The 22,299-nt window shown below is 35.2% G+C and overlaps 3 protein-coding genes across 3 annotated transcripts; 1 reads left to right on the top strand and 2 right to left on the bottom strand.

Annotated features, from left to right (window-relative positions):
- The first annotated feature begins 276 nt into the window (after positions 1-276).
- On the top strand, positions 277-3,350 carry LOC136220044 (uncharacterized). The gene is made up of 2 exons (XM_066007710.1): positions 277-752; positions 2,830-3,350. Exon 2 carries the CDS (start codon positions 2,845-2,847, stop codon positions 3,232-3,234), a length of 390 nt encoding a protein of 129 aa, XP_065863782.1. The 5' UTR covers positions 277-752; positions 2,830-2,844; the 3' UTR covers positions 3,235-3,350.
- Positions 3,351-4,424: 1,074 nt separating this feature from the next.
- On the bottom strand, positions 4,425-6,096 carry LOC136216983 (major allergen Pru ar 1-like). Its single transcript, XM_066003538.1, has 2 exons — positions 5,907-6,096; positions 4,425-4,756 (listed from the first exon to the last, which is right to left on the bottom strand). The coding sequence occupies exons 1-2, from the start codon at positions 6,088-6,090 to the stop codon at positions 4,458-4,460; spliced, it is 483 nt and encodes a 160-aa protein (XP_065859610.1). The 5' UTR covers positions 6,091-6,096; the 3' UTR covers positions 4,425-4,457.
- A 2,492-nt stretch (positions 6,097-8,588) lies between these two features.
- Positions 8,589-10,689, bottom strand: LOC136216982 (major allergen Pru ar 1-like). Its single transcript, XM_066003537.1, has 2 exons — positions 10,294-10,689; positions 8,589-9,036 (listed from the first exon to the last, which is right to left on the bottom strand). Exons 1-2 carry the CDS (start codon positions 10,478-10,480, stop codon positions 8,744-8,746), a joined length of 480 nt encoding a protein of 159 aa, XP_065859609.1. The 5' UTR covers positions 10,481-10,689; the 3' UTR covers positions 8,589-8,743.
- Between the last annotated feature and the right edge of the window lie 11,610 nt (positions 10,690-22,299).

Here is a 22,299-nt window from a genome sequence, read left to right as displayed (position 1 = left end):
AATTTTTTCTATTAGAAACCGATTTAGCAATTTTTTTTTACACACCACGTACTAAAATTTCAATTTTTTGGCCTGCTGGACCTCTCTAAATCCAAATTTCTAATTTTTTTTTAGTATGTTAGACCATTTTAAAACCTAAATTTCTAATTTTTTTTTTTGCCTATTAGCCCTTTTTAAATCCGAATTTTTTCTATTAGAAACCGATTTAGCAAAATTTTTTTTTTTTTACACACCACATATAAAATCAGTCCTCCAACTGTATTAGCCACTGCAGACAACACAATTAGAAATGACGATTGCCACTATGGAGTAGGCCTGAAGAGAGTCGGAGCTAGGGAGGGTCACGGAGGGTTGGCCGACCCTCCGGGCCGCCGGAAAACCCACCATAGGGGTGCTCCGCCCCTGGTTTTTACTGAAACCGTCATGACTGCTGGCGATGAAGAAGATGAAAGATGGGGGATGAGCCCCATTTGTAATCTGTTATTTTTTTTTTAGGTTTCCTAATCTAAACGACGTGTTTGGGTTTTAATTTTTTTGAGTAAATGACTCATTTGTCCCTTGATTTAATTACAAAGTGTTTGTTTCAAAAATACAAAATGAATTGTTGCTGAGCCTGTGCTGCTGTGCGACTCGCGAGAAGAAGACAAGGAAAGAACATCTACTGCTGCCGCCGACCGTAGCTGCCGGTAAGAGGAATTCTACTGCCGTGGCCGCCAGAATTTCGGGAAGAGATAGAAGAGAGAGATAGAGAGGTAAGTTTTTAATTTAAGGTTTTGATTTTGGGGATTTTGATTAAATTGAATTGATAATGTGATATAGTTAGGGCCTCTAATTGAATTGATGATATTTAGGGGTTTTGATTTTAAAGTTCATTGAATTGATTGAAATTATTGAATTGAATGTGATATTTTGAGAGTTCAATTGAATTTGTGGTATTTAGTTTAGGGATTTTAATGAAATTGATAATATGTTAAATTTGAGCTTTGGGTTTAATTGAATTGATGCTATTTAGTTTAGGGATTTTAATTGATGATTTTTAGTTTGAGTTGATGATATTTGTTCTCTATTAACTCTTAGTAAAGGGCGGCCCGGTCGCATTACGCGTCCCCGCTGAGCGAGGGTCCGGGGAGGGGTCCCACCACAAGGGTGTATTGGGGGCAAGCCTTCCCTTGCCAATTTAATTGGCAAGAGGCCGCTCCTAAGACTCGAACCCGTGACCTCTGGTCACACGGCAACAACGTACTCATATTTTATGATATAATTTGCATTTTGTAATGTTTTTTATTTTTATAAATATGTTTAAGTAGCTGTTAATTTTTTTTTTCTTACACGGTCAAGCCCCACGAGGTTTGGGTCAAGCCCCACGAGGTTTGGGTCCTAGCTGTGCCACTGCGAGAAACCAACTTGGGGCACCCTTGCAAATGAATACATATATGTACTACACATATGGGGGTTTCCAATTGGATCACCTACATGTAAACTTCTACTCGTATGTTATCCTTTCTCCATTTTATCGTCATGCAAGCTTGGGCCCGGAGGAGGGTACCAACTCGGATGAACCCAACATGGGACACAAACTCGAAGCACAAGTAAGGTTTAATGGAGAGCATGGATCTGGGCGCAGATCAAAACTAGAGCGCGAAACAAAATAGAGAAGAGAGTTGGTTAAGAGGCACGAATCTAGTTCATGATCTGAGTGGGGAATGGAGTCTGAACACGGAATGTAGCAAGGAAGAGAGCTTGTTGAGAGGCGTGGATCTCGCTCAGGGTATGGACATGGATCTAGGCTTGAGGAGGAGGCAAAACCAGGAGTAGAGCTCATAAGAGGGCATAGATATGGCCCTGAGCACAAACGGAGATTCAGACCTGAACACGAAGCAAATATAAGAATAGAGCCCGTTGAAGAGCATGAGTCTAAGAATCAACATAGATCTAGATCTGATCACGAGGTAGAACGAAGATCTGAAGAGCCTCAAAGGACCATCATACCTCATACAACTGGTGTACCCCTAGGGCGCTCAAACTAGCTATACAAGCACAGTTGGATCCTGACGCCCCATGGGGCAAAATAGTGGCTACAACCTTAGAGAGATACATTGTAGCCATGACCCAACTGTTGTTGAGAAGTCAGGATTCACCATTCTTAGCTCACATCATCAATTGGCTAATTGATAAGAAGTTCAAACCCTAAAGCTTGCCAATATACAAAGGACATACCGACCATATAGTCCACATCAGGAATTACAAAGAATTTATAGCCCCTGAATTTCGAAACGGACATAGAAGTCCCTGTAATTTGCCCTTTACTTACATAAAAGTCCCTTATAAAAGTAAACGACCTCAAAATGAAAAAGTCTAAGAATTAAAGTTGTTTAGAACCACATTTACTATAGAACTACGTTTTTTATTTTCCAAATCACCATTTTTCGAGCTCTCTCGAAACAATCACTTTCTCTCTTCTAACTAACCAACGGCTAAATGACCTCAAAATCAAAAAATTCAAGAATTAAAGTCGTTTAGAATATAATTTTCATCAACTCTACAATGGACGGTTAACTGCCATTAGAGTGGTGAAAGTTGAGTAACTTTTATGTTAGTAAAGGGTAAAGTTGGGTGAATTTTATATCAGAATTTGAAGTTGAGTGACATGACGAGTGTAATTTACACCAATCCAATATGCATGCTTGTTTACAAGTATTATTCAATACGTTATTGTGATAATTCATTCGTCTTTGATGTTATGAATTGTTTGTTTTGATATTCTTGAATGAAAATAATAAAATGGCGAAACTGATGAATCCTTTTTGTTGGAAACAAATTACATGTCAGGAGAGTTGCAAGAATATGACAGTATTGAAAAGGTATGTGTTGAGGATGTTTATATCATTGAAGTACATTACAGCAAATGTGGTTGACCGAAACAATGGGAGAATTGTGGCAACTGCATCAACAGTTGAACATTCAATAAAGAAAACACTTGAGTGTGGCCGGGGTTGCAATGCCAAGGCAGCAGCAGTTGTAGGCGAGGTGTTGGCTATGCGACTAAAGGTGGAAGGTCTCGATCAAGGACAGGGACGAGGAATTCATATCGATGTGAACAAAGAGATTGAGAAAAAAGGGTTCAAAAGCCGCACCAAGATCTGGGCTATGGTTAATGGCCTTAAAGACAATGGTGTTAAAGTTATCTTGGACAATAACGATTGTACAACGTCTAATAGAACAACTTTTCCATGAATTGTATTTATCCGTAGTTTTATTTTTGTTTTGTGGATTGTTTCTCGTCGGTGGATCCGATTGCTGAGTTATTTCTGTTATTTTTTCTTCTGCAATATTGAGATGTTTTTTCTTCCTTTTCGGGTCCTTTCATCTTATTCCAGGAGCAGGAGGAACGATGTTCGATGATTAATTGCAGATAAAAAAGGTTTGTGCTTTTCCATAAGTGTTTCTGTTGATGTTTGCTTATTGTATAGTGAATAAGTCATTTATTGTAGCCTTTACTATTATTTGGCTATTTGTTTTATAATCAGAATTTTATTTGACAAAAAAAAGTTACAGAAATGGGGAAGGAAATTGGAATGGGAATCCCTGCGGCATATGGACGGGGAGAAATTTTTTCCCGTTTAATTTTTAGGGCCGGGGAGTCCAATTTAGATCGTGGAACGGGGACGGAGGAGATATTCTCTGTCCTCTCCCCGTTTAGAACCAATACCCTATATTGGTTGTTAGTTCTTCGAGGCTTGGAGTTTATGGCGTTTAGAAGTTCGTGTCAAATTCTGATTATCGTATTATGTTATTGAGAATGAGGATAATAATGTAAAACGGGCCGTGTCAATTAAATTCCCCTAACAACAATGTGTAACTAGAAGCTAATGTAAGAATTGTTGGGACAGAATTTTTGAACTGCACCTCTGTCGATGGCAATATTGTCAGAACGGATTAGACATCAAACTGGATTTATAGTTGAATTATGGTTCAACTAAATGATTCGGGTTGGTAGAATTGGATGGTGTAATCTAATAAGTGTTATAGATTATCGTCAACATGCGTTAGTCTGTTTACAAAATTTTTTGTAATTAAAGTTAATAAGTTATAAAATTTTCCAAAAGTATGTTTTATTTCCCTTAAAAAAAAATCCGGGGTCACCTCATGTTCCGGGCTGACTCCAGTTCTTATTGGGTGGTTGAAAATTCTCAAACCCAATATGATCCAAATTGAAAATCTAGGCCTTTTCCGGTCGGACTGGTTTGACGACATTGGTCGATCAGAAATTGCTTCAAAAACAGTAACTCGTAACCTACCGATCCGATAAATTATTCTTCGATTTACTCTTTTATTCCAACAAGAATTACACATAAGATTTCTCTGTATTTATTGAAACAAAATAACAACTCACAAACATTTATTTTCCACTACAAACTCTTATTTGCTGATTTATTTAGCTTTTAATTTAATTGTTTTCAAGCATGAGGATTTGCTAGAATGTAAGCTTCAACAGCCTTAAACATGCCCAAAGCTTTTTCCTTGCCAGCCTTAAGTTCATCAACACTGATCTCTGAATCATCAACGGTGTAGTAGTATTTGCTGGTTTCTCTTATGGTGCACCCTCCAGTAGAGGATGATTGCTCAAACTTAATATCATATGTTATTTTTTCAAGAACATTGCTCAATAAATCACCTTCTATTACACTATGGCTAAAAGTCAAATTCTCTTTGTCCATTGCTTCAATCTTGTCCTTCATATATTTGAAATTGCTTCCTGCATTTATTACCAATTTAAAATTATGAGTAAAATCAAGAGTTTTGATAAAAGAAAATTTAATAAACAACACGAGGTGTTAATTTCTGACACGGTAACACGATTTATAGAGACAATATGTTTAATATGATAATTGTTTCTCATTTATATTATATATATAATCATGTGTAATAATCATGGCAACCTATTTATAGTTTGGGTTCGCGTCGGACAAAACGAGCTTTTATCTAAAAATGCTTAGTCTAATCCCAATCTAGTAAAGCCCGCTGTTAATTTAGGCGAGCTTGACCTAGGTTGGATTTGAGCTGAAAAATTAAATTTCAAGATCAGCTCATATACACTCACTTAAGAATATTAATTTTTAATAATAAAAAATAAAATTTATATTTAAAAATAAATATTTAATATATAAATATAAAAATTTATTAATTGAAATTAATAAGGTGGGTCGGGCCGGATTGGTCACTACTATTTTGATAAAATTTATGGCAAGTCTAGACCATGTTTTCTTGTGTAAGCCCGATTCAAGGGACATGAGCTTAGGCGGTCAGACAAGTATCCAGACCTATGAATATGTCTATGGTTCAATAACTCGTTTTGACATCTGTATAAGGAGTCAATTTGTCTTGCAATTGTCAATTTATGAATAAAGGTTCAAATTGGCCTTCAAAGTTGTTGGAATAAAGGGTCAATTTAGCTCAAATCAATCTTTGTCTATTAACTCAGTCATTAAAGTTGACGAGAATGGTCAAATTAATCCATGATCAAATCAACCCTAAAAGTATAATATATTTTTTATACCCGAACTTTATCATGTTTACATTTTGATGCCTGAATTCTACTAAATTATTTTTAGCAAGGTGCATGAGCAAAATTAACGACCAGCTCGTAAACAAAGTTCATAAAATAGAATTAATTAACTGTTCACAAACAAAACTCGTGACAAAATAAACGAGTTGCTCATAACTAAAGTTTATGAACAGAAATAACAAACTGATCACGAGTAGTTCATGAACCGTTAATTTCCTTAATGAGCCAAGCTCAGACATGATTTAAGCTCGAAGTTCCGCTCTAGCTTGTTAATTTTTTACTGAGCCGAGCATGAACATACCAAAGTTCCTCGGCTCGGCTAAGTTATAAAAAACATTACCTTGGCCAAAAGTAACTTTTTTAATGGTTCCAGGGCCGCCATTTCCTTGAATAATCTCAACAGTGTTGAAGGCTTGAGGCATAATCTTTGGAAAAAGAATGTCTGCATCAATAACCAATGCTTTGTAGAGCTTAGCAGCAGGAACAGAGGATGTGATTTCCAGTTCATAACTACTAACACCCATTTTTAATTATTCTAAACACTCACAAAAATATGTTTGATTTAATTTTATTTGATTTGAATTGAATTGATTTTCTGGATGATGCTATTTATAACATGTTGTGTAGCTAATTTCGATGGAATATTCCTCAGCTATGTTTGTTTAGTTTTTTTTAATTTTGATTGGTTGAATTATGCCCAATTTAGGATTCTACAAAATGGACAAATCTGTTGGATTGGATTAGAACAATTTTCTGAATAAAGGTTGCCAGGAATTTAAAAAATTCTAAGAACTTCAATTCAATGGTGACATTGATCAGTGTTTGTAACCTGATTAATTTATTAGGATTGCCGGCATCATCAAGTTGCTGACAAATTGTAGAATTTTAAGCCGTGCTCACGCTTCTAAGAGGTTAACATATGAGTGTTAGAGACACTCGGACAATCTAGGGACACGCTTTCGGGGATATGCATCTGATATTTCAAAGTAAAACATTCCTTTTTTTTTGTTTTTTTAAATATAGGGATATTTCGGAGACATTTTAGGGACATCGATCTCCGTACCTCTCGCATGCTAAGCGAGCGCTCTACCATCTGAGCTACATCCCCAATCTATTAATTATAATTGAGGTATTCTAAAATACATTGTAAAATAAGATTCTTAATTTTTTTTTTCCTATTGAGTTATTGTATTGGAAAAATACATTGTAAAATAGTCAAAAGTCAAATAAAGTTACAATTTTTTTTCTCATTACATCACTGTTTTTTTTATATTTAAAGTAGGGTATATCTCTATTTTACTATGTATATAAAAATGAAAAACATAAAAAAATAACAATTTCATGATGACTTTCGGATTTTTGCGTTTTCGAACCATATTTTGATTGGAAACAGACCAACGATCAAAACTCACAACGTTGTGATTTCCATTGCTTTTTGGCCAAATTCCACCGTTTAGGGACTAAAAAACGCAAATTACTAATTTTTTTTTAAGATTTTTATGTAATTTTTTTTTTTTTATTTTCTTTTCTTTTGTCTTTAGGATTAGATTTTAGGATTTACTACATAAACCCCCTGATCCAGATGTATTAGATATTTTTCATTGAATAAGAATCTATTTTGTTTTCATTCAAAGTTCTTATTGAATTTTGAAGGCTAAATCGAAAATCGTGTGCGATTCGAGGATTCGAAACAAATCTATTTATTCATGCTGGGTATGTTTGCTATTTTCGTCACAACAATAACATCTACGTGTTGTCGATGATGTGACATTCAACTAGAGATATAAAAATCACGTGTTGGACATTAACATCAATTGTCACAACTATTGTACATCGCTCTCATTTTCTCACTTTTCTCGATTTCGCTGAATGTGGCATTATCAACACTTGGAAGGAAATTGATGGTTAAATCGAACGAAAGAAGTCAAAGTGGTGCATAAATAACAAGGAGTAAAAAAGAAATGGACTTCGAATAGTTTTATTCGCTAAATTGTAGTATGCTCTTTTCAATAACCACAAGACTAAAATTGTAGCTGATCCATAAAATATAAATGTGTTTAAAGTTATGAGGCATGCGATTTGAGCCAAAATAAAAATATTTACATAGTATTGGATCGACTTGTTACAATTAATGTCATCCTGTTATGGTTGATAGTAAAGTTGATTCTCCATGTAGATGTGTTGGTTTTGGGATGAACCAGACGAAAGCTAGTGGCCCTGTAACGATTGAGGGAGTGACACCGATCGAGGTGGAAGGTTTGAACAAGGAGTAATCCTAAAAGATGACGATGACATGAACTGAATCGCACATCAGAAATGAAGAGAAAGACCATAAAAGATGGTGATGACATGAACTGAATTGCAAATCAGAAACAGATAGAGAACCCTAAAGGATGGCGATGGCGTGAACTGAACCGCACATAAAAAAATGGAGAGAGAGTGATAGTAAAGTGTTTCAAATACATGTAATACACCCACTCATCAATTGGTACCATTTGTGCACTTTTATTCTTAACATCAATCATCTCCGATGAGATCATATGTATCATTTTTTTGATTGACTGTGTGTATTATTCTAGAAGTATAATAGAAACTCTCGACCTGTATATATAGATACATTCTAAAACCGTAAGTCCAATGAATACGATTTAGACCAAAGTAGACAATATCTATATAGTATTGATCAGAACATTTTACTGGTAATCATATATATGTGTGAAACTGAAAGAATAAAAAAACACTAAATAGTGGTTTGGTTCCTTTTCGGAACTACTTTTTTCTTTTAATTTAAAATATGAGATAAAACGTGTTTGGTAAAATTTCGAAATAACTGTTTTTAGCAGAAAAATCAACTAATATCTACTATATATATCAGCAACAACTAACAATAATAACAAACAACAAATAGAAACAAGTAAACCCAATGAACTTATAATAGCAAATTAATCATATATCAAAGCCTATATATATATTATTAATTTATTCAATGCAAAACAATACATAATTAACTAGTCTTCAATCTTTCACAACCATAATTAAATTCAATTCAACTCTTAATTATTTTGCAAGATTCCTCATTCGGCTAAGCAACCTGCAATAATTTTTGCTCACAGTACAGAATTAAAATTTAAAACAGAAAGATTAATTAATTAAAACCAACTTAATTAATTAATTAATTTAGGCATCAGGATTAGCCAAAAGATAGGCTTCAAGAGCCTTAAATAATCCAATGGATTTGTCTTTTCCACCCTGAATTTCCTCATCTTTGATCTGGTGGTCACCAAGAGTATAGTAACTACTGTAAGACTTGATCATGGACCCTCCATCTGGTGTTGCATCAAACTTGATCCCATTTGTTATTTTTTCAAATTTACCCATTAAAACATCTCCTTCTATCACTGTGTATGAATGAGTTAACTTCTCTTCATCTATGGCTTCTATCCTCTCCTTCACATACATGCTTGATCCACCTGAAATTATTAAAAAATCATGAAGTTATTCCCGAAGAAAAATAAAATACTGTGAAGCCGATTTTAGGTAGACTGTGTTTCTAGCCTTTGTGCAAAAAAACAATTTCAAGCGTTGTCTATTAGTGCTCTATCATGTACTTTTGGATTATAATATTTTTAATTACTTATATCGAGATGCATTATTTTTCTATGAACAAAACAATTATCTTTTTTCTTCTGAAAAAACAATAAATAACAACGGAAACAAATATACTTCAATACATTTATACGAGTTCTTATATTGAGCACTCGGTTTTCCATGTCACTTGGAGGACCACAATTCACATTTGGATAGATATTATGACCCTACTTAATAAAAAAATAGTGGGATCTCTTATAATATATGTAGGTCCATATTATATATGATAAAATATGTATAGAAGGTCTTCCATTTGATATGGAGAACCGGATGCTTATAAAAATTTCCCGATTTATACAAATAAAAAATCTTTTGAATTTAAAACATGTAAGGAATATAGCTAAAAACATGTTAGGAATAAATAAAAGGATTAAAGCTTTATATTTAATCCTGTGATATTTAAAATTTTGTCATTTTCTTTACGTGGTATCATTTGGTAATATTTGTCTCGCGAACTATTTGCATAACTGACATGTAATCCATTTTGAATGAAAAAAATATTAAAACAATTGACATATGTATATGTCACGTATCAAAAATCGTGCCATGTGACAAAGATTAACAAATTCGTTAACTTTTAATGCAAAATGGATTAAATATCACCTATAGAAATAACTCAGATAACTAATATTATCAAATGATACCACACAAAACAATTGACAAAATTTTAAATACCATAAAAAGCCAAATAAACCTTTATCCCTAAATAAAAAATTACTTTTAAATCGTTATCTATCCGTTTCACCGTTTTGAATTGCCAAAGCATTTTGAATCAGCGTCGGTGGGACAAATCCGATCCAATTTATCGTAATCTATTACTTAACATATTGGTTAACCGTATTCTGAAACACGGAAAAAAATCATTGGCTTATCAAATTATCTATCGAGCTATGAAAAAAATTCAATAAAACGTCATTAAAGATCCATCAGATTCTGCAGAGAATATGGCAAAAGTTCACTACCGACGGAATTTCCGTCGCTAAACTTATAACTTCCGTCAGTAAGTTCATTTAATCTCTAACACAAATAAAATAAGTAAATATATAATAGTATGAAATTAAGAAGAATGGATTGAAAACCTTCGCCGCCGAAGTTGATCTGCCGGAGAGAACCAACTCCGCCATCGCCTTCAATAATGTCAATACTTTTGATAACCTGAGGCAAAACTTTAGGGAGAAGTTGGGGAAAATCCAACACTACAGCTTTGAAAATTCTGGATGGAGGAATTGTGGAAATAATCTCTGTTTCATAACTTACAACTCCCATTTTTGATTAATTTGATAGAAATAGAATGGAAGAAGGAGTAGCTAATTCAGATGGAGAAATATGGGAGGATGAGGTACTATTTGTAGGTGGAGCTGAATCAGCATTAATAATAAAAACAATTCTGGAATTCGGCCGGCTAGTTAGGGACTGATTCAATCTAAATGTTTACAAGACACTGGTGAGAAAGGAGAAAGATGGAGAAGATAACGTTTTTCGATAAAGTGTAGATTTGGTTCTAACATATAAAATGGTTTAAATTTAATCATGACTTTTATAAATGATATCAATTTTAGCTCTATGTTATTTAAAGTTTGAAAATGCTAGTTTGACGGTTATATCGGACATTTCACCGTTAAAAAACATTTTAAAATGCTAACAATTAAGTCTTCCATGTATAAGTTAATCACAATTTCTTTTTGTGAGTGTTTTAAATGTTTATTATGTTACTAATATAATTAAAAAAAACCAACAAAAAATGTACGAAGCTGCTCTAGTTTATCGATAAATTTTTTTGGAAGGTTTGATATGACAGCTTATAACGATCTGGTCCGGAATGGGTGGCGCCGGGATAGAAGGCCTGAGCGAGGAGCGGCCCTAAGGGCCGTCGATGGGGACATGAATGAACTGAATCCCACATCGGAAATGGAGAGGGAGTGATTGAGGCTTATTAGTAAGATGTGAATCCAATACATGCAGATGCGTTTTAAAGCCGTGAGACCCAATGTGTTGGATTTTGGGCATTGAAATCAATTTTTTCAATTTTATAGTAATGTAGGGCAAAAATTGATCTTATTCAGAAACATTAGGATTAGATTCGTATATACGTTAGAGCTAAATATGTATTTAGAAAAAATATTAAGATCAAATTTGATGCTCATAAGAAAAAGTAATAATAAAAACAATTTTGGAATTTAGCCGGCTAGTTAGGGACTGATTCTACATATTTACAAGAAGGTTGAGAAAAAAGAGACAACTAGAAAAAGAGCGCAAAGAAAACAATTCAGTATATAAATTGGTTTCTTTGAATTTTTAAAGTGTATTTTAAAGTGTCCGAACCAATATCTTCTATTACTTGAGCATAATTTTTGACGTTCTATGCTCCAGTTATAACAACTCTTTCTCCTAGTGTATCAAACTATTAAAACACTTCAAAAAGTTAAACAATATCATTACATAATTCATAATATTAAGAAAGCGCTACTTATCCGTCATAAATTACCTCATTCCATTATACTTATGTATCACATTATCACTGATCAATTAAAGGCGCATATACATGTACCCATCATCTATCACAATTTTTTTTGTGCGTGTTTTAAATGTTTACTGTGTTACTAATATAATTTAAGAAACCAACAAAAAATGTACGAAGCTGCTCTAGTTTATCGATAATTTTTTTTGGAAGGTTTGATATGACAGCTTGTAACGACTCGGTCCGGAGTGGGTGGCGCCGGAGTAGAAGGTCTGAGCAAGGAGCGGCCTTAAGGGATGACGACGAGGACAAGAATGGACTGAATCCCACATCGGAAATGGAGAGGAAGTGATTGGAATTTATTAGTAAGATGTGAATTCAATACATGCAGACGCGTTTTAAAACTGTGAGACCCAAGGTGTTGGATTTGGGTGAGAGTGGATAATATCTACCTGATATTGGACTAGGGTATTACACAGCTAATTAAAATTGAAATCAATTTTTTCAATTTTATGGTAACGTAGAGCAAAAATTAATCTTGTTTAGAAACGTTAGAGTTAGATATGTATAAATTTATACGTTAGAGCTAAATATGTATTTTTAAAAAAAAATATTAGGATCACATAAGAAAAAGTAATAATAAAAACAATTTTGAAATTTAGTCGGCTAGTTAGGGACTGATTCTACATATTTACAAGAAGGTTGAATTTTCCGAACCCATATCAACCTGCTTAAACTGTAATCGTGTGTATCGCACGTACTTTGGAAAGTCAATAAATTGATACGTAAACGACACGCCGAATCTGACATGTAGGAAAAAGGAAAAGGGTTAACTAATTTTATTTTCACCATGAAATCCAATATCTCCTGTTACTTGGGCATAATTTTTGACGTTCTATGCTCCAGTTATAACAATTCTTTCTCCCGGTGTATCGGACTATTAAAACACTTCAAAAAGTTAAACAATATCATAACCATAATTCATAATATTAAGAAAGCCCTACTTATCTGTCATAAATTACCTCATTCCATTATACTTATGTATCACATTATCACTAATCAATTAAAGGCGCGTATACATGTACCCATTGTCTATCACTACAAGAAAAACGTTGATCTGCTACGAAAAATTTAGTAGCAGAATAATGAAATTCTGTAGCAGATGACGGTCAGACGGATCTCAACAAACACAATTCCGTAGCAGAAAGGCTCGTAGGCGATATCTGTTGTACAAAAAAAAAAAATCAGTCAAACTTAAAGATATTTAACTTTTAAATCTATTATTAAAGCATAAATTTTTCATTTCTTAAATGCAAAATAAGTCAATAAAATATTTAAATTTTTAATTGATGACTAAAATTTGCATAGCTTACCAACATTCAGGGGGAAGAACGGGGGTTGGTTGGAGTAGGCTCGAGCCCCGGTAGACCGTCAAAGAATTGAGATTTTTTTAGTAATGGTGTCTGGTAATATTTTGGAGAGAATTATATTGACTCTATGTAGTATTATTTCAATGTTTAAAAGTAGATGAGATGAGGATGCTTATTTCTATTTGAGATGTCCTATGTTCAATTCCCTCCAACCGCATTTTCTTTTAAAAAGTTTTTATTTATTTTAATTTTATTTTTCAATAATTATAAAAACATGTTACCATTATTAATTAATTTAAATGGACTCTTTATTTTTATTTTGATAACATTTTTGAATCATTTTTAATATGTCTTTACCATTAAAAAAAAAGTAAGCATGTTTAATTTTCTATTAGTTCAATGCTAGTTTCTAAAAAATGATAACATTTTTACAATTTTAACGCATTGGAGGATAAAATTTTTTTGTCCAACTCTAACGGGCTGGATTTTGAAAATTTACTGTCAACCACACGGTTTAAATTAGCCTCTCCAAATCTTAATTCCTACTTCTACCACTGTGGATATTCACACCATTTTTAACTTTTTGGTGTTGTGCACAATTTGTATGGACTTTTAATATTTACTATAATTTTGTACTAAAAATATAAAGAAAAATAGATGAATTAAAAAGTGTGTTAATTTTAAACAACTAAATTACATATACATTTAATGTAGTGGAAATACTTTTAAGGCATGTTACATTTTTTTGAATAAGGGCATTAATGGAAACTACTGACCGACATCCCAACTAGGTTGGAACCCCCGTCCGAAGAAACAAATCACCCCGATATATTAATAAAAGAATAGAAAATACAAAAGGATGAGGAGAAGAATAAAAAATGTCGAAAATGAGCAATATTACAAAGGTCGTCAAAAATAAAAGATTGACAAAATGTTAGGACAGCCGGCCACCAAACAAGTTCGTTGGAGAGAGCACCGTGACGAGTAAGGGCGTCAGCGGCACGATTCCCTTCTCTGTAAATGTGTGTGATTTATACAGTCATAAGAGAGCATTGATGTAGACACTTTAGCCATTCTTGGCGAACCACCCACGAGACGCTAGAAGATCTTCCTTTCATCAAGGTAACTGCTAGGGTGGAGTCAGATTCGATCCAAAGCTGATGCCAGCCTTTCTCCCAAGCCATATCGACCGTGAAAATAATAGCCCGAAGTTCAGCAATATGCGCAAAGCATGTTACATTACGTTGCATTCTTTTTCAATTTAATTTAACATCTATATTCAACCAGAGCGCGTCTTAAATTTTAAAAGGGTGTTGTTAAACATAGCCTCCTTTTCCCACCTCTAGCCCCGTGAAAGGACAAAAATACCCTTTGAGCTTTTGGGGTGGGAAATGAAAGATTTTTTCCTCTCCCGGCACGCGGACGTGAGGTAATCACGCCTCACCACACAAGGTGAGGCGTAGGCTATCACGCCTCACCATAGGTGCGGACGTGATAGCCTCACGCCCGCGTGTCGGGAGAGGAAAAAATTGTGGAATTTAACTCGGATTAACCTTTTAGAAATAAAAATTACGGAATTTAACTCGGATTAACCTTTTACAAATAAAAATTAACAACATAAAAATTTAAAATAAATTATTAAACATAAAATAGTACATATAATCTCAAAAGTGTTAAAATGTAATAAGTTCTAGTAGATAAACTCATAAAAACATATATCAGTTCGCCGGACGCCACGCGTCCATAAACTCATCCATCTCGCTCTTAATAAGTGGAGCTTCCTCATCAGTTCTGCCGACAGCCGATCGCTGGGTGATACGCCACAACCAGCTAACCCACAGCAAAAAAAATAAAATAAAATAAAAAATAAACACATGTAAGCTAATATTAAATAATAATAAACTTACATATTCGCTGTTGGAGTGAGCAAGCTGGACCGTTGGGCGTCGAGGTTCCTGAACATGGTGGATGGGAGGTGAGACAACCCAGTCCTTTCGATCATATCCTTCAGCTGTAAAATGACATATACAATTGTTGAATTTTTTTGAGGTTTAGGGTTAAAAATAATAATTAAAATAATTTTGACAAACTAAATTATTCTTACATCAGGTGTCGCACCACGTAACCACACCCCCAAATTCTGACATGCTAATGATCTGTTGTAGCATGTCAGAAACGATCGAAGCTCCCCTTCCAGCATCCGTGAGGCAACATGTCCTAGAAAACTAGGAATCACGGAACCATCAATGGGGCCACCATTCACCGGCCTAGAAACAATCCAGATGTGGTCCTCGCTAGCTTTGGGACGTTTGCAGGTCCCTAAAATTTTAAATAATACTAAAATTAAAAATACTATACTAAAATTATAAATACTATACTAAAATTATACTATACTATACTAAAATTATACTATACTATACCAAAATTATAAAATTATAAAATTATACTATACTATACTAAAATTATAAAATTATACTATACTATACTAAAATTATAAAATTATACTATACTAAAATTTAAAATACTATACTCAAATTAAAAGTACATGTGCTCGCAAAGCGACCACCTCTACGCTGTCTGCCCTGGGTCGGCTGCTCATCGCCATCCTCACCCTCACCATCACCACCAGATACAGGCCATCACTGTACCTGGGCTACCTCTTGGAAATACTCATCCACAACATCAACATCAGGATCTCGGTCATCATAATAATCCGCCACCGCCTCTGCTCCCCGAGTCTCGGGCTGATCCAATATTGCCTCCTCAATCGAACCCCTCCGCACCTGCTGCGTCGCAGCCCCTCTCCGTCTACGACCTGATACATCAATACCATGCTATCTCGTATGCCATGGTGTATCCTCCTCCTCGTCCATATCTAGACGACGAGCTGATGACATGATAGATTTCCCCGCGATAGTAGACCGCTCCGTCTACAAAATTACATTAAAAACAAATATGATTTACAACAACTAAATTTACCTATACAATTTACAATAATTAAATTAGAAAAGAATATAATTTACAACATAAACATTTAACTAAAATTATATTTACAACATAAACATAAACATAAACATTTAACATTTACAACAATATAATTTACAACAACAACAACATAAACATTACAACAACATAAACATTTACAACAATATAATTTACAACATTTAACATATAAATTATAATTATATTTATTTAAAAATAAACAAGCCCCAAATTGCACTCGAGCGTATGAACATTACGCCCGACCTATGGTGCGGGCGTATGAACATTACGCCTGACCTGTGGTTCGCGCGTTTGAACATTACGCCCGACCTATGGTGTGGGCATAAGGCCATCATGCCCGCACCATAGGTCGGACGTGATGTTCAAACGCCCGAACCACTGGTCGGGCGTAATGTTCATACGCCCGAGTGTGATTCCGGTGATTTTTAAAAAACCCTCACAGATTAAAAAACGAACAACAAATCAACAAAATAAAACCGTAAATCGTACCATTTTTGCTTTCCCTTTACCGCCCGTGTCACGATCCATGGTTTGGTTGAGAAATTAGTCCGGATTTGATCCAATAGCGTTTAGGGTGTTTGAGAGGTTTTGGGATTTTTGAAAATTTGTCCAAAGGGTATTTACGGGGCTAGAGATAGGAAATTGTGGCTTGGTTTAGTAATTCACATTTTGAAACCTTAGGGATGTTTGTTTCAGCTTTCCAAAGGAGCGTTCAGCTTTCCCTTTACCGCCCGTGTCACGGTCCATGGTTTGGTTGAGAAATTAGTCCGGATTTGATCCAATAGCGTTTAGGGTGTTTGAGAGGTTTTGAGATTTTTGAAAATTTGTCCAAAGGGTATTTACGGGGCTAGAGATAGGAAATTGTGGCTTGGTTTAGTAATTCACATTTTGAAACCTTAGGGATGTTTGTTTCAGCTTTCCAAAGGAGCGTTTAGCGTTTCACTCAAAACCGCAGGGAATATAACATTTGGTTAGGTTTATATAACTGCATCGTTTAGCGTTTTCTTTAGAAACTGCAGTATTATGGAACTTTTCATGAAAATCTAATTTCTGGAGCTTTTCATGAACATCTGTTTGTAGTTATTTGTTATTGACAGAAGTATCCTTTTTATTCGGCAAAAAATGTTTCTTCAACATTATTTCTATTTTTATAACATAACTACCAAAAGAATAAAGTTTTGTTGCATTCAATAATTTTTTTATTTTTTTTTAGATTATTTTTATTAATTTAAAGGTGAATAAAAGAAATCTATGAAACACAAACTCAAAGCGAATTCTTATAATGCATCTTTTATTTTATACTTTATTTGTTGATTAATTTAAAATTGTTGACTAAATTATAATTTTATGAGGAATGGATATGTAATTTGGAGAACTAAGAAAAATTGACACAAATGGCACAAAGCACTCTTTTATTCAATTTTTAATTTTTTTCATACAACAACATACTCTCCATATTAAGTATTTCTATATATATATATATATTACTTGTAACATACCAATGACACCATTTAACTAAACCTATACTTTGACATTTTCAACATACAAATAAAAAACAATCTCCATACCAAGACTTTGACAACCCATACATATCTTTCTTTATTTAATTTTTATTTATTATTTTTTTTATATCAAAATTAAGTTTATTAAATTTTTTTTAGCATGCTCCCTTAAACTTAATTTTCCACGACTCCCAGTTGAGCTCTCAAATGACTGAACACATCATACTTTAGCGGCTTCGTGAAAATGTCTGCAATCTGATCTTGTGTTTTTACGTACTTTAGTGTCACCTCCTTTTGCTCAATGCACTCCCGAATAAAATGATACCTCGTATCAATGTGCTTACTTCGATCATGAAACATTGGATTTTTCGCTAATGCCAGTGCATATTTATTATCAATAAAAATCTCCGTCGGATCATTTTCAGTCATCTGAAATTCTTGTAGCAATTTCCGAAGCCAAATCGCATGACACACACATGAGGTTGCAGCAACATATTCAGCTTCGCAGGTGGACAACGTCACAATCGCCTGTTTCTTTGAACTCCACGTAAATGCAGTATCACCCAGAAAAAATACAAAACCAGTTGTACTTTTTCGGTCATCCTTGTCACCGGCCCAATCACTATCATAGTATCCAACTAATTTGAAATCGTCAGTTTTTTAATAAAGTAATCCCAAATTAGTTGTACCTTTCACGTAACGGAGAATTCTTTTTACTGCATTCCAATGTGACACCGTTGGGGCTTCCATGTATCGACTTACTAAGCCGACTGCATAGAGAATATCCGGTCTCGTACATGTCAAGTATCTGAGACTTCCGACCAAGCTTCGGAATAATATCGGGTTGACTCTGTCTCCACCTTCATCTTTTGTCAACTTGATTCCACATTCGACTGGCGTGCTGACAGAATTACAATTTTCCATCTTAAACTTCTTTAATATCTCCTTTGCAAAACCACTTTGAGAAATAAAAATTCCGTCGTCATTCTGCTTCACTTCAATGCCAAGATAATATGACATTAGACCAATGTCAGTCATCTCGAACTCACGAGCCATTGTCTTCTTGAACTCTTCAAACATCTTAGGATTGTTCCCTGTAAAAATGAGATCATCCACATACAAACAAACAAGTAACATATCTCCATTTTTCACTTTTGCATACAGAGCATATTCATGTGGGCATTTGACAAAACCATTTTCTTGAAAATATTTGTCAATGCGACTGTTCCAGGCTCGTGGTGCTTGCTTAAGACCATAAAGTGCCTTTTTCAGTTTTAGCACTTTATTTTCTTGACCTTTCACAACATACCCAGGTGGTTGCTGGATATAAATTTCCTCTTCCAGATATCCGTTGAGAAATGCGGATTTCACGTCCATTTGATGGATTCTCCACCCGTGTTGAGCAGCTACAGAAATTACCAGTCTGATACTCTCCATTCTGGCAACAGGGTCAAAAACTTCATTGTAGTCAATTCCGGGTCGTTGACTGAACCCTTTCGCCACCAATCTTGCTTTATGTCGGACAATTTCACCGTTTGCATCTTTCTTTGCTTTGAACACCCATTTAACTCCAATGGATTTTTGACCAGACGGAAGTGACGCCAGCTCCCATGTTTTATTTTTCTCGATCGAATGAATCTCCTCTTCCATGGCTTTTCTCCATTTTTCATCTTTCATTGCTTCTTCTGGATCTGTTGGTTCATCATTAACAAAATGACAATAAAAAGTTAATTCATCATCGAGATTTCTTGTTACATCATAGAGATCTTTAATAGGTATGAATTTTTTAGGCTTTCCAGGCGGATGTTCATCTGAACTGTCTTCATTACTCGAGGACGAACTCGAACTGGATGAGCTTGCTGATGTCGAACTGGTTGCTGGTGTTATGGCTGCGACTGTGGTTGGTTCTTCCTGATCATTGTCTTCATCTATGAAAGGATAAAAATTGTAGCTGTTTTCTTTTTCACTTGTCTAGTCCCAAACTGCTTCTTCATCAATGGTGGCATCTCTACTGATGACGATTTTCTGAGTCTGAGGATCGAACATTTTGTACCCTTTGGAATGTTCTGAATAGCCCACAAACAAATATTTCTTACTTTTATCATCTAGCTTCTTGCGTTCTTCATCCGGTACATGAACATGAGCAACACTGCCAAAAACACGCAAATGAGAAATACTGGGTTTTATTCCGCTCCATGCTTCTTGTGGAGTTTGATCCCAAACACTGACAGTTGGCAATCTGTTCAACAGATAGACAGCACAGTCTATTGCTTCGGCCCATAACTCCTTTGGTAAATTTTTGCTTTTTAACATGCTCCTCACCATGTTGAGCACAGTTCTGTTCTTTCTTTCTACTACGCCATTTTGTTGAGGTGATCTGGGGACTGAAAGGAAATGACGGATTCCATGATCTTCACAAAATTGCTTGAAAGAGATGGACATGTATTCACCACCTCTGTCTGATCTGAATGCTTTAATAAAATGGCCACTTTCTTTCTCCACTTGGACTTTGAATTTTTTAAATGTCTCAAAAACTTCTGTTTTTTCCTTCAAAAAATACACCCAAGTTTTTCTACTATAATCATCAATGAAAAGTAGAAAATATTTATTTTTACCCAGGGACTGTGGAGTGATCAGTCCACACACATCTGTGTGAACTAGCTCAAGTGGCGCCTTTGCTCTTGACATGGACTCCTTTGGAAAACTGGTTCTGAATTGTTTTCCAACAAGACATCCTTGACACAGTTGATGGGGCTGGTCAATGTGAGGCAATCCGTTTACCATCTGCTTCTGTCCCAACTGCTTCTGTCCTCCAAAATTGAGATGTTCGTACCGTAAATGCCAAAGCCATGGGGGACTTTGCACACAAGCTTTCAAACATTTGGCCACGTCCGTCTGAATGTTAATTGTGAACATTCTGTTTTTCGCCATGGGTACTCGTGCAATCAACTCCTTTTTCTCATTCAATAGGAGTAGTTTCCGATCTGCCATATGAACTTCATAATTTTTCTCCAGTAACTGTCCTAAACTCAAAATATTGCTTTTCATGCTAGGAACATAATAAACATTATCAATAAACTGGTGAGTGCCGTTTTTGAGCCGAATAAGAATTGTTCCTTTGCCTGTAATAGGAACCTTGGAGGAATCTCCAAATACAACATTACCGCAAACGGATTCATAGAGCTCCACGAACATCTTCTTGTCACCACACATATGGTTACTTGCCGCATTGTCAAGATTGTTGAAACACCTTTCCACATGATTTTGATTTGACAAAATTATTTAAGTAATTGATAAAAAATATTCTAACACATTAAATTTAAATGCTTTGATTTATTCACACTAATGTGTTTGTTCAATGTTGAGTTTATTAATTTATAAGACATTAAGATATAAAGTCTAAAAGCCCATAAGTGGAAGTCAAGCTCAAGTCAACACATCAAGACCTCACGGCCCAAGATTTCAAAACGCGGTCGTTTTGTACAAAGCACAAGCTCAGCTTGAAGAAGGATCGAGAAGCCTTCTCTCAATTGCTTCAAGATGAAGCTGCTGAGTGGAACGACAAGAAGTACAAGACAGCGGCAGACAAGAACCAACTTATAGACAAAGTATCTCTATGTTGGGTAAAGTTCAGAAGGCGCAGCAAGATGTCTGGAAGACTTTGCCAAAAATGTCGAAACATTCTGTTTGCAAGACGAAAAACTGCCAAGCACTGCCGTGGACAGAAGATGCAAGAATCTCATTGTCCAACGACACTGTGCACGTACTGAGTGACAACGACAGGAAGCCGTTTCCCTCCAACGGTTATTTCGAAATTCGAAATTACCGGTGCCTCAAATGTCACTATAAATAGGCCTCTCATTTGCTTCATTCGATGCAGATCTTCAATTAGCCGAAACGCTGTCCAAATTCATACTTGAAGTTCTGTGAGAAAAGCAAAGCAAAAATCTTACACCAATTTCCAATCATTGTGTAAAAGTCTAGAGTGATTTTCAATCATCTAAAGTGTCTTAACAATTGTTGTTTAGGACAAACACCTTATCATTTCTAGAAGAATAGAAAGGAGAGGCTGAGTACTCGGTTATAGTACTCAGCGGTAGATATAGGAGTGAGTAGAGGTATAGAGGAAGGTACTCTTGTATACTCAGCTTCTATTATAAAAGGTTTCGTGCTCTACCTTTAAAGAGCTCAGTAGAGAATTCAAAAAGCTCGGACGAGTTCCGAGGACTGGACGTAGGCGGAGAGGCCGAACCAGGATATGTCTGCTGAGTAACATATTTCTAACCCTTAAACTCCTTTATATATTGCTTGCTATAAAACTGACTAAGTAACGAACTCACGCTGAGTTGAGTGCACTAAGAAGCTGAGTTCAGGAATAGACTCTAAGTGCTATCTCCTGACTCAAGGAAAGAAACAGACTTAGTCACAAGTTGACTAAGCTTGTGTCTTAAAATTACTTAGCGCCGCTGTGTAAACCTTTTCTTAAGAAAAGAAGTCAGCCTAAACGGATAAAATTTTAAATAGTTCCTATCCCCCCCCTTGGAACTAAACTTGTCACGTTATAAGGGACCAACAAGTGGTATCAGAGCCTAACAGCTCACTGAGCAAGATATAACTATCTTGAGCTGATCCCCACAATGGCTGAGAACAGCACTCGTTTCCTCCCAGGAAATCAGACAACTCAGATTTTACCTGAGGGACTGTCCATTACTCGGCCTCCTCTGTTCTTCGGGTCTAACTATACCTTTTGGA

Source organism: Euphorbia lathyris, chromosome 2, assembly GCF_963576675.1.
Source record: "Euphorbia lathyris chromosome 2, ddEupLath1.1, whole genome shotgun sequence".
In the NCBI taxonomy this organism is placed as follows: domain Eukaryota; kingdom Viridiplantae; phylum Streptophyta; class Magnoliopsida; order Malpighiales; family Euphorbiaceae; genus Euphorbia; species Euphorbia lathyris.
The sequence above is the reverse complement of the archived record's forward strand: the minus strand, read 5'-3'. Positions and strand labels throughout refer to the sequence as shown.

Bases quoted from the DNA above. Each gene is read 5' to 3' on its own strand.
- LOC136216982 (XM_066003537.1), bottom strand. From the start codon at position 10,480: ATGGGAGTTGTAAGTTATGAAACAGAGATTATTTCCACAATTCCTCCA. The intron at 9,037-10,293 runs GTTTTCAATCCA...TAATAATTTCAG, and splicing joins GATCAACTTCGGCGGCGAAG to GTGGATCAAGCATGTATGTG.
- LOC136216983 (XM_066003538.1), bottom strand. From the start codon at position 6,090: ATGGGTGTTAGTAGTTATGAACTGGAAATCACATCCTCTGTTCCTGCT. The intron at 4,757-5,906 runs GTAATGTTTTTT...TAATAAATGCAG, and splicing joins AAAAGTTACTTTTGGCCAAG to GAAGCAATTTCAAATATATG.
- LOC136220044 (XM_066007710.1), top strand. From the start codon at position 2,845: ATGACAGTATTGAAAAGGTATGTGTTGAGGATGTTTATATCATTGAAG.